This window comes from Bactrocera neohumeralis, chromosome 2 (genome assembly GCF_024586455.1).
Source record: "Bactrocera neohumeralis isolate Rockhampton chromosome 2, APGP_CSIRO_Bneo_wtdbg2-racon-allhic-juicebox.fasta_v2, whole genome shotgun sequence".
Taxonomy (NCBI): Eukaryota; Metazoa; Arthropoda; class Insecta; order Diptera; family Tephritidae; genus Bactrocera; species Bactrocera neohumeralis.
This window is the reverse complement of record NC_065919.1, coordinates 12,047,429-12,060,059: the sequence shown is the minus strand read 5'-3', so window position 1 is coordinate 12,060,059 and position 12,631 is coordinate 12,047,429. Positions and strand designations below refer to the sequence as shown.

At 39.1% G+C, this 12,631-nt stretch overlaps 1 protein-coding gene across 2 annotated transcripts in view; it reads right to left on the bottom strand.

Moving 5' to 3' along the window:
• Positions 1-5,359: 5,359 nt before the first annotated feature.
• LOC126754917 (nicotinamidase) overlaps positions 5,360-12,631 on the bottom strand; it is a 39,859-nt gene continuing 32,587 nt past the window's right edge. For both annotated transcript variants that reach the window (XM_050467134.1, XM_050467126.1), the window contains exons 4-8: positions 11,071-11,175; positions 7,541-7,675; positions 7,074-7,371; positions 6,809-6,951; positions 5,360-6,526 (exon numbers count right to left, since the gene is read on the bottom strand). In XM_050467134.1, the coding sequence (XP_050323091.1) occupies positions 6,407-6,526; positions 6,809-6,951; positions 7,074-7,371; positions 7,541-7,675; positions 11,071-11,175 (801 nt within the window). In that variant the 3' untranslated portion in view covers positions 5,360-6,406. The remainder of the gene's footprint in view (positions 6,527-6,808; positions 6,952-7,073; positions 7,372-7,540; positions 7,676-11,070; positions 11,176-12,631) is intronic.

The following is a 12,631-nucleotide window of genomic DNA, read 5'->3' as shown; positions in this document are numbered from 1 at the left end:
GCATCCCATTCACCCAGCCATTTCTCCGACAGATGTCATCGAAAATTCCGAAAAAAACTGTTTATGCACTCCACGATATACCTCATGATATGTGAAAAAAGTTCTATTCTAGAATAAAAACTTCTATGAAAAAAATGTCACAAAAACAGGCCAGATTACTCTACTGACCCCTTAAAAAAATAAAATAAAATAAAACGATTTTTTAAAAATTCCCACTGTATATAACCCCTTATGTGGAGCCAGCTATAATTGAAACTCTATTCAAACACTAAAATAAGGTTTTCTAGCTAATAATAAAGTAATAATAATCATCTAAAGTATTGGTAAATTCTTCAGCCTTCTTATTCGAAATAATAGTTTTGTATCTCCCAAATAAGCCACCCTTTATATGTAAATAAAGTTCACATATGACAAATTCCTGGAATTCAGAATTAGCGCCAACATTTTCCAACTTAGCCGACAATGCACACAAACTTGCACCTAAGTCACTCAAACATATGTATTCACACATGTACGAGTACATATGTAGACTTCAAAACTTTTCAATGCATTGACTTTGCCATTTTCCAGCACTTTGTTGGATTTATTGGCGCAATTTCCCCACATTGTTCACGCTAGGGTTGCTTAAAATTACAAACCGCAATTACCAACTTTTAACTCCATGTCTAGTATATGTATGTAGGTGTATTTATGTTAAACGCACATTTCTTTCAACGACCTAAGCAAACATTTAAATGAAGGGATTAGGTTTTAATATATGCTCAAAAAAGAAAGTCGTGTTAAATGCAAGGTTTATTATAATTTAAACCTCTTCTTCAATTATAGCACTTCCAAGTCTCTCATTCCTATAATTTGATATTTAAGGCATCATAGAGAGTGACTAGGATAGTTTTCGTACCAAAGACACATTGAATAAACCCAACCTACTCGAAAGTGTTTAGACTTATAAGCTTCTTCCTGCCAAAAACGTTAGAAAATAATTTGCATGTGCACATCAGGGCCGCAGCGTCTCCAAAAGGCTTGTCCACGGCACAATATGCAGACACAAAAGGCTGATCAGAAGAGATTGCAGTCCATACGCTATTATTTAATATCGATATAGCTCTTGAATATAAGGAATACGCCCTTTGCACTTCTAGTAAGTCCTTCCGGGACATTCCTGGAGCATTCAACAATGAATTTTCAGAATTTATTCTGAATAACCAGTCAATAGGTGTTGGATTAGCAGCCTCGTGATCTGGAATGATAAGAGCAGAATGAAATGCCGCAAGAATGACCACGGAAGTCTGTAGAAGCAATTCGCAAATCGGACCGTATGCGGGTCTGGAGTTGAATCCGAAGAAAACGGATCTGTTTGTGATTTGCACAGCAAAATCGGCAAAGTGACTACTGGTTGCAACCGAATTTACATATAGAAGCTTCGAACAGAACTCGATGGGTAATGGCATTTGGGCAAACACCGACTGAATGAACTCACTTTTCAAGTGGGAAAGAAGTTTCAAAGTAAACAGAAAAAAAGTTGGCTGGCGTAAAGGTATATTAGCTGCGCGCAGGCCTCTAAACATCTATATGGATGGGTCGAAAATGGACGATGGAGTTGGTGCGGAAATATACTGTTCAGACCATTGCAGTATATTTCAAGCTGAGGTCTTCCTTATTGCAAAAGCCGCGGAGCTAGCCTCTAATGCACCTGCAGGCAACTGCAGAGTCAACATCTACGTAGCCAACCAAACAGCAATCAAGGCAGGAACCTCGTATCGCATATCGGCCAGAAGTGTCGTAGGAAGCAGGCCAGTAGTGAAGAGTATCGGCAGAAACAAGTGACTTCACTTCTACTGGGTGCCAAGTCATAAAGGCAGCGATGGCAATGAAATAGTTGACGAGATTTCTAAGAGTGGTGTCAAAGTTGACAAAGATTATGGATCTCATACAACTCATCGTTTCATCGAATGCTTAGTTGCCAATGCGCAAAGGACCGTAAGTCGACTCCAAAACCTTTCTTTCGAAAACTCGTTCGCCGAGTCATTGGATGTTGTCATCGTTCATTCCTCTGCATCATATAGCAAGGCGAGAATAATTAGTGACTTATAGAGTTTAGTCTTTGTTCGTCGAGAGAGGATTTTATTTGTCAATTGCCTACTCAATCCGAAGTAGCAACTGTTCCAAGGCAGACGAAATTATCCCCGACTTGCCAATGGACAGACACAATGTATCACTATCCAATTTATTAATTTAAACAATATTGACAATGAATTCAAACAAAAGCTCACTTTCCACACTGTAGCACGGGGTAATCGCATTTAATTTTCAAAAACTTCCACAATATTTCACAGTAAACAAGAGCAAAAACACCTCATAACCAAGCATCAAAAACAATAGCCAACAAATTTTGATACTTCACAAAGAAACTAGAAAGTTAAATCAACAATCCACGAACATGAAAACAACAACACGCCGCCATGAGCTGTCGTCCTCAGCATTACTTATGACATAACAACATAAACAACAGCAGACTTGGCACAGTCCAACGTTGATCAACAACACCACACTCTAGATGCAGCAGAGACTAACAAGTAGGAACCAGTGCAACAGCAAGCAGCAACAAAGTAGCTGAATCCATGTACGTCAACAACAGCAACATGCAACAACCACGCTACTCAATCTTTTTTCTACCCGAAGCTGCAGCCATGGAGGACATGTAGTGAATATTGCCATTGTATAACTGTTAAACTCGACCACAACTCTAAGGCATATCACATTGCTCAAAGGGTCTGCAAGCGTTAAGTCCGAGCAACAACTGGCACACTGCCAACTGCAACGTGTCAGTAATACAAATTTTCGCACAGACAAAGTTAGAAATTACGAAAACAATAACAGCAAAAGCCCAAATGTCTCAACGGCAGTAAGATTTAAGCGCTAAAGAAACATAACCAAAGATGAATCGATTGGTCGTGTTTTTTTTAAGATTATTAGGGTGTCACCCAAGTAATTTTTAATATGTATAACTTTGAGTTTGGCTTAGACTCTAGCCCGTAGCTTTTCTCCGCCTAAGCCTTGAGTTGAAAAAATAATGATGCATGATGGTTATGCTGAAAATTTCAGAAATACAAAATATGGTTTGAAGTTTCCGAGAAATTTTTTTTAGAAAAGGCTCATTATTAAATCCAGGAGCCGTTTGTAAGCAAGGACGCCCCCAATACTCGAAGCACAACTCACAAATAATATGATATGTTAAGAGCATAATCTCCTTGCAACATTCACTAAATGTCTGAAACGGTTCGTCATATCATTCATACGTTTCATTATTTTTGAACTTCGCATGTTTTCACCGAAGATCAAATTGTCAACCCAAAATTTCAAAATCATAGTAATAGGCTTATAATACACATTGTACGCTTGTATAGTTAATGGATAATACGAGTGCCTTAGGAAACCCAGCATTAAAGTCTGACGCCATCAAGTCTCAGCTGAGGCGTCGCCAATTGATTTTAGAGGCGGCTGATAACTGGACACAAACTGTTTTTAAATATGTTGCAAGAGTATACAAATGATAATTTAATAAAATCAAAATCAACAAGTTTGTAAATAATGAGCAAAGCTTCTACAGATATAACGGGTTTTCCAATAAGAGCGTTACAAAATAAAAAATAGTTGAAATAAAACAAAAAAGGTACTGCTGCAATTTCACATCCGATATTCGTACGAAGTTCATCAATCGTCGCTGGGTTGTTGGCATATAGACTTGAAGTACTTCTAGACCACAAGAAATATTCTAACGGCGTCAAATCGGACAACTGAGGCGGCCAATTGACTGGGCCATTTCGTGAGATAACACGTTCACCAAACTTAGTTTTCAATAAATCGCTTGTGACATTCGCTGTGTGGCCTGTTGGAACCACATAATGTCTAAGTCCATATCATCCAATTCGGGCCAAAACTCTTAGGTTATTACTGAGCGATGGCGATTCCCATTCACAGTAACGTGCCGATCTTGATCATCACGGAAGAAGTACGGCCTAATGACGCCGCCGGCCCATAAACCGCACAAAACAGTGATTTTTTCGGGATGCATCATTCATTGCAGCCTGACCAATAACGCATATTTTACTTATTGACAAAGCCATTCGGCCAGAAGTGAGCCTCATCACTGAAGATGATTTTTCGATGAAAATCCGGATCATTTTCAAGTTGTTGCTCAGTCCAATTCAAGAACATACGGTCGGTCCAATTCACGAACAGACGGTAGCGTGGTCAAGCGGCTTCAGTTCTTGCGTCTTATTTAATCTTGTAAGAATGTAGGCCAAGATCTTTTCGCAAAATTCGCCACAAAACGCGTTGCAGAGTTGTTCAACGCTTGAGGCTGAGATACTGATATGGGTCCTCCTCAATTGATGCGCTAGCGGCAGCAATATTCTCGACACCACGGGCACTTTTTTGTCTCATTGGCACGGAAACATTCTGTACTGTACCTTGTGGATTCAAATTTTTCCAATAGACGCTCAATTGTTGGTCTGACAGGACGATTATGGCGACCACAAACTGCACGTAGCGCTCTTAAAGTTGAGGCCACTGACTCCGAATTTCGGTAGTAAATTTTAATAACTTCGACTCGCTGTTGGATCGTATATTTTTCCATGATGAAATGGCAAACTTAACTGAAGAGAAATGTCAAAAGAGCGGAGAAAAATTTGGCGTCGTTTGCTGTCCCCAACGGTCTACTTTTGTAGCGTCCTTATTGAAAAACCTGTTTATATATTTTTCTCTTAGGTCTTCTTAAGAGTTACATAACACCGCCGATACGTTTTGCTTCCTTAACATCAAAACGGGTGATTCATTTCGAGGTTCCCTACTTCAAAAAACAAAAACAAAGAAACATTTGAGATGTAGCCACGACCAACATTTGGAAGAGATAATGTTCCAAAAATAAATGTCATAGAATGTTTCTTCGAATGATAATAAACATTCCCCATTAAATTTGAAGATTCTGTGTTTTTTTTTAAGTAGGGAAACACAAAATATATCACCCTTTACTATATTCGGAGGTGTGACACAAAATCTTTTACAACTATTGCAGCCCCAAATACCGCAAATGTGGACTCCTCTTTCAATTGCGTACTTTTTATCGAAAATATCAGCCAATCTGTGAGATATATTATTGAAGTTCGAAAAAGTTGCAAGCGTATGATATATTTGGCTACATTCTAACATAGCCCTTTCCTAATTGTTTAAATAAAGTTAGCTTGCTGCTGCCTGCCCACAAGCGGTGGCAGCAAAGTGGCTTTCCTAACTGTTGCGCTCTCGCTTTTTGCCGGTTGTTTTTGTTTTTAACTGGCAGTTCGGCGAAAAATACAAAACACACTTTATTCATCATAAACTTTTCGATTGTTTAACAGTTTTATTCTGTACTCAATTTGTTCACTTTCATTTCACACTCAACACAATTTACGTTCGTTTCATTAAATCCATTTTAAATATTTTCTCAAATGAAGGATTTATATGTAATTGTAAGCGTTTCATTTGTAATATCACGTGCGTTATACCATGTTCAGACCGAAAATTTAAAAGATTAGATTATATTTAAGCATTTCATAACCCAACAGTGTTCTCACTGCCGTTAGAAAGATCAAAAAACAGCTGTCATTCAAGAATTCACATCGCTTAATATTTATCAAAAGAAAAGATTGTCATATAGTATTTTGAAATAAAAAGACGATTTTTTTTAAATATTTTCCATATAATAGAAATAATGGATCCATTTTTTCATTTGTTAAGTCGATTTTCAGATGAAATTAGATTCATTGCTTTAAAAAAAAATTGTTTGTTTACATTTTTTCCCTTTGTAGTTGCTAAATCAGCTGTGATAATGTAACAGATTTCCAGTGCTGACAAGTAGATTCCGCAAAATCAGAGTCGCACAGAGAGATTTCTTGATAAATTTTTAAGATTAGTGGGATAATTCATCGACCAGCCAAAATCGTGTGATTAAGTGTCGGTCTGAACATGGTATTAGATTTCATTTGAAGGAACTTGACCATGTTCCTAAGTAGTATATATTTATTCTTATTTTGTATAATTTAAATAATATGCTTTTTATTTGTTTGTTAAAAGTTAAAATAAATTAAGTAATCTAATCCATTAAAAGCTAAGCCACTACTAAATATTCGGATTTTTGTTGTCATTTAAATATTCTATCTCATATCAACTTGAGTTTGTTGCTTGAAACTCGTAATTTTTCTTTTTTCTACTGGCTTTCATTTATATGCCTTTAGAATAAGTGCATGTTCCTGGTGCATGTCTTTGAAGCCATTTGGTTAAGCGTTTTCATAGGATACTGGAATAGTTGCGTTGTTGTTGTACTTATGCCTCGGAGGTCTTTTGCTAACTACATATGTCATCTAATCGATGTTTAATCGATTGGACGTATGCCATTGCGCTGTGACAGTGCAGAGTCGGGATTCTTAAGTTCCATAGCCAGTTTGTAGCCCAGCTCTGGGCGTCGATCGCGGCCTTCGATCATGCCACGCACCTAGGAGTAGAAAAAAAAACATATTTTTAGTGGTTTCGAGTTGGAGAATACTTAAACAAGCAACAGGGGCGGATCCACGGGGGAGAACTGCTGGAGAGTTAACATATCCTATTCAGGGTATAAAACCACAAACAATGCAATCTCGAAACACCCGTCTTATTTTTAATTATTTAACAATTTTTGAAGTCACCAAAAAGCTACAAAGCTGTACATACATCCATATATATCAACTAGAAGCCATTTTATCAGCTAAAAATATATCTCAGTTAATATTGAGCTCACCTCATTCGAGTGCACCACCACACCATGATTGCTTATCACCTTCTCTTTAGTGTGTTCAATATCGTGGAAATCAGTGCCGCGACAACAGTCGTCAATCAAAATGGTACGATAGCCAACGGACAAGGCATCGACAGCGGTTGCACCTGGAAAATAATAAATGAAAATATTAGAATTAAGCAACAAATGTGCGGTGAAAAGGGAAAGGGGAAAGTAGAAAACGAAAATATGAAACCAATTAAATTACTTTTTCTAGTCATACGCTTACCCACACACACATCATATGCCAGTCCGCAGACATAAATATCCGTTGTGCCCTTCATCTTGAGCTGGGCATTCAGTGTTGTGTCAGAGAGCTTCTTATTATCCCAGAAAACGGAATATGAATCGACTTCGGGGTTTGTGCCTTTATAAATTTTAATACCATTGTCCACTACTTTTAAGTCCTTATGTAGCTCGGCACCCCACGAATCCTGTACGCAGTGGCGTGGCCATAAACGTTGCTTCATCGGCGGTGGGCCGGCAAAGATAACTGTATCGAAAACTTGCGCTGAGTCTGCGTCGACCTGTAAGGGAATTTAGTTAAGTGCAGATGTCTTAAAGATATGTTCTTACAAGAATGTACATCAGCGTGAGATCGACGAGTATTAAAATATTACATATAGTATATACATATATGTATATACATATATTTTTTTCTCAAAAAATATATTTAAAGAAACTTTTGAAACTTACCGGCGACGACTCATCCATGGGACGCATTTTCACATTATCAATAAACGAGACATGGTCGCTTGGATGCCAATCCAACGAATAGAAAATGGCATCGAACTCCACGATTTCCAGCAAATTGTTGATGGGCTCCAAAATCTAGAGAGCGAAGGTTGAAAATAAACTTGAAATATGTTTACGCTGATGCAAAAATAATCTTAAGAATCATGCGACTCAACAACGAAATATTAAAAGAAGATATTGCGTCAAAGCAACAAGCACGGAAGCGACTCGAATGGCATATTTCCGTTTACACATCCCGGCTAAAGCTGATGCATCAGTACTTTAGTAATAACGCGACGCACTTGCAGCATCCGTTTCCGGTTTCAGCACATTGACGCACAGACACTCACACCGAAATCTCATGAAAAATGGCTGCTATCAACTAAAGGCTGTGTAAGACTTGGTATGCTTTAAATTTAAATATGAATTCCATGAGATTTTTAACAAACTTCTAACATACATATAACTGTAAGCATTACGTCCACAAAAAAAATGCACTCTAAAAATTAGTATTGTGTATGCAACCCTGATGAGATTCACTATTCACACGAAAAGCTGTGGGTGTAAGCTTGAGGTTTCCAATAAAAGATAAGATTCCTACTATTTTAAAGAGCTTAGCTGATAGCCAAGTTATATCGCACTTGCTTGAGCTTTACATACCTAAAATAAAGAAGTAAGGAAGAGCTAAGATCGGGTGCAACCAAACATTTTATACTTTTGCAACTTGGAAAGATTAAAGATCGGCAAATTTCTTCAGGTGCTGCCAAACTTTATCTTAAGTATCGACTTTACTTTATCTATTTTTGCCAATACCATATTAATAGTACATCCCACATACTAAAAATAATGTGCCCTGGGTTTCGTAAAGTACCTCGAATACAATTAACAATCATACGGGGTAAAGTCAGCCGGATGTTTGAAAATCCTGATATTAGTTATATGGGGGCTAGGTCAAATTTTCGCCCAATTTTAGGCGCAAAGATACACTGTTATGAGTCAAATATGCTCTCTCAATTTCATTGAGTTAGCTCATATAATGGCCGAGATATGCGATATAAAATTATTCGGAAATTCGAAAATCTTTATATTAGGTCCATAAAGGGGGCTGAGGGAAGTATTGAACCGACTCAACTCATTTTTGATAAGAAGAGATATTATTGTCAGGAAGAGATTCTCTCTGAATTTCAATTGCATAACCCATATTTTGACTCATATTTTCAGTAAAAAGTCGACAATAGATACTGGGGTCCATATATTCGGTACCCAGGGCTTGGACAGTTTTTGGTGGATTTAGACAATTTTTGGCCATATAATGTCATATTCTAAAGGCATTATTCGTGCAAACTTTTATGCCGTTATATTAATTGCTTCTTGATTTGTACACTCGAAGGAAAAGAATCAGATGGAATTGAAAATTAAGTTGTTTGGGAAGTAGGCGTGGCGTGGTATATATAGCAGTTCGATTTTCACACTGTGACATAAGAATCTCTTATTTATTTAACTTTTTCATCGGGGGCGTTTTATACGTGGCGGGTTCGAAACCCTTGGTAGAGATGTTTCGCCTTCTCACTTTAGCTCGCCTTCAAATGGATGTTCTTTAGCTACCCAGAGGATACTTGGTCCAGGACCGGAAGTCGTGAGCTGCTTGAGTCATGTGTAAAAGAACCGTTTCAGGCCACTCCCAACTGAATGGCGATCAGAGCACTTTCCTCACTTGCGTGAACTTCTACACACGACTAAATCTCCAATTGGCAACACCTTGCGAAATGAAGAAACGGTTGGTGTTAAAAGTATGGGCCAGCGTGCGTTAGTACTCAAAGGCTTAAGTAGAATTAAATGATGGTGATGGTTTTGGAAACAACGGGTTGTGCGCCATTAGTTAACGGTTTCCACTAACAAACTCGTATCTCCAAGTCGATTTAGCCATGTCTTTCGTCTGCCTGTCGGTCTGCCAGTATATACCCGAATTAGTACCCCAGTTTCTGAGATACAGGATTTGTCCGAAAAGTAATAGGACTGATTTTCTTCCGCCGCGAATGTACTTCGGAGCGTGCGCGCACCGACTGGATTCGGCAGAGGGCGTTCCTTGCTAACATTCGAACGGTTGGTCAGTTGTCTCCGAGCACCTGGAGAGTCAGAACAAACATTTTCGCGCGACGTGTTTTTGTGAGTGGTGCAAGCCGAAAATGCAGCGTTCGTTAGAGCAGAGGTACGCGATTAAATTCTGTGTGAAACTCGGTAAATCTGCGACAGAGACGTTTGATATGATCAAATAGGCTTACCTAGATCTTGCTTTAGCAAGAAGTGGTGTGTTTCGGTGGCGCCAGGCCTTTTTGGAGGGCCGGGAAGAGGTAGCTGGTGAAGACTGGAAGAATGAGCAAATCCAAAATGAAAACGATGCTTATTGTCTTTTTTGACATTAAAGGCATCGTCCACCATGAATTTGTTCCTCCAGGACAAACCGTCAACGCCAAGTTTTACGTGGAAGTCCTTAAGAGACTCAAACGAAGGGTCAATCGGGTCCGACAAGACATCGGAGCCGATTGAAAGTTGCACCACGATAACGCCCCGGCTCACACCGCCTTTCTTGTGAACAGCTACCTAACCAAAGCCGCCATTTCAACGCTTCCGCAGCCGCCCTACAGCCCAGTTGTGGCCCCGGACTTTTTCTGTATATCTATCTCGCTTAGTTTTAGGTGATACGTACAACTTTTAGGTGAACAAAACTATTATACTAAAAGATATGTTGTAGGAACAACGTAATTATGCTCCATTAGTTAACGGTTTCCACTAACAAACGCGTATCTCTAAGTCAATTTAGCCATGTCTTTCGTCTGCCCCTATGTCAGCCTGGTATTTCCTCAATTAGTATATTAGTTATAATTACTAACGCGAACATTAAGTTCTAACAAAATGACATTTAGCTTTGTTTGAAGATAACTTCTTTCTAAACTTTACATTTCCGAAAGGGTCAATGCAGCGCGTACCCCATAATCCAAACGCACATTTTAATTAAGTTTTTATCTGATATTTTTACCAAAGCAGTACTTACTAACTGCACTTCCAAGGTAAGGCTTGAATTAACGTTTGCCATAGAAGTGGACCACAGCGAGACATTTGTCTGCACGAACTTTTGCTCACTTTTTCGCATGCCTCTTTTAATTTGCGCTATCTGCTCCAACCTTTGACGCGCAGCACAATACGAAATTACGAACAGTTCGCCTTGAATGCTCGCGCACAGGACACACTTTGTGGGTATATTCGCCTTCGTTTTTCCTTTGTCTGTCTTATCGCTCCTTCTTTTCTATATATTACATACACACAATTTGCACATTCTACTTTATTTCACTTTCTTCATTATTGCTGTCAACTATCCGCAAACACACAAACACATATACGTTCACACATATTTAACAGTGAACATCCTTGCAACTCGCCGAGACACTGGTGTGTCCCCACTTGAGTACGCCAAGCGCGCTCCGAGCACTCACCTCATGTCCTTTTTGCTGTGCACTGCAATTACTTATATCCAAGGATCCACTTATAAAATCATTTTGTACATCAACAATGAGGAAAGCGTTCACCGGTCGCACAATCTGCGTTGATGTTGTTAAGCGTCGGTTTGTTTGTGTGTGCGCATGGAAGGAAAAAGTAGAAAAATAAAGTTAATGTTAGATATTTTTCGGAGTGCTAACACAGGCATTCACACACACACAAACACATGCATGCCTATGGTATAACGACAAAATTATAAACATGCTCACATACAAATACAAAAATAAACACACACGTTGTTTGTTGCTGGAAAAATGAAGTGTTGCCGAGAGTCAAGTGAAATTTACAATTGCCAGCAAATAGCGGAAGGATGCCGACAGGATATGAAATTTGAGTGCGACATTGTTGATGTTGCTTGCAACATTTGCGGTTTGGCGAATATGAAATGTCGGATATCATGTAAAAGCCAATTAATTTGTTGGGCATATATTGGGCAAATTACCGACTTCTTATTTTTGAAAGTCTGATCGTGTGAATAAGGACGCAGCAGTGGTCGCTATATGCATGTCTGAAGATGCTAGTGTCTACATGGAGTCTATCACCTGGCCTCATGCGTTGGTGCTACACAGCGATAGTCAAGCCAATCTTGCTTTACGGTGCTTTAGTGTGGTGGACACCGTTTACGCGAATATAACCGAGTTTATAACAACGCTCCAGTCGTAATTCCTTTTCGATATGTAGCGCCAATTGGAGATTCCAAGTGTAGCCAGGTCCTACTCCACCTGGTCTTTCCAACGGAGTGGAGGTTTTCCTCTTCCTCTGGTCTCAGAGCTGGAGTCGTCCATTCGGACGACATGATCATCAGCTCTTAATTCGCTGAACTATGTCGATGTCGTCATATATCTCATACAGCTCATCCTTCCAACGTTGCCAATGCGTTAAGCACTATGAATCTTATGCAGAAGCTTTCTTTCAAAAACACGTAACGTATTGGCAACAGTGGAAAGCTCTGTGGCAAAATCAGCTGCAATATTGGCACCATTAAGTCCATAAGAATCTTCGGATATAGCTTCATAAGCAGGAGGTTGGTGGACAAAATATACCAAATACACTCGCGCTCTATTTTGGCGAGAAGGTTTCAAGTCACATTAAAAGAGGCTGCTTGGCAAAGGAGCATGCGACTCGTCAGCGAAACTAACATCTATACAGAAGGATCGAAGATGGCTAATGGAGTGGGAACCGGAAAATATTGCTCGGAGCTGCATCTCAGGCGACTCTTCAAACTTCCCGCATACTGCCGTATCCGCCAGACGGAAGTATTCGCGATCATAAAAAGCTTTGACGTTTTGTACCTCAAATTAAAGTAAACCTCCATCTGGCTTTACTAATGACCAGTAAATCTATGTTTGGCGTGACAACCGGCCGGTATAACCTCATCTTGCAACTTATTCAATATATGAAGCGCCATACAAGTTTCGAGCTACCAACGAAAGTTTAAAACATTATCATAGGAAGCCTTTTGTGTTTGAAATATTTAAAGGCTTGTTTAACAATTTG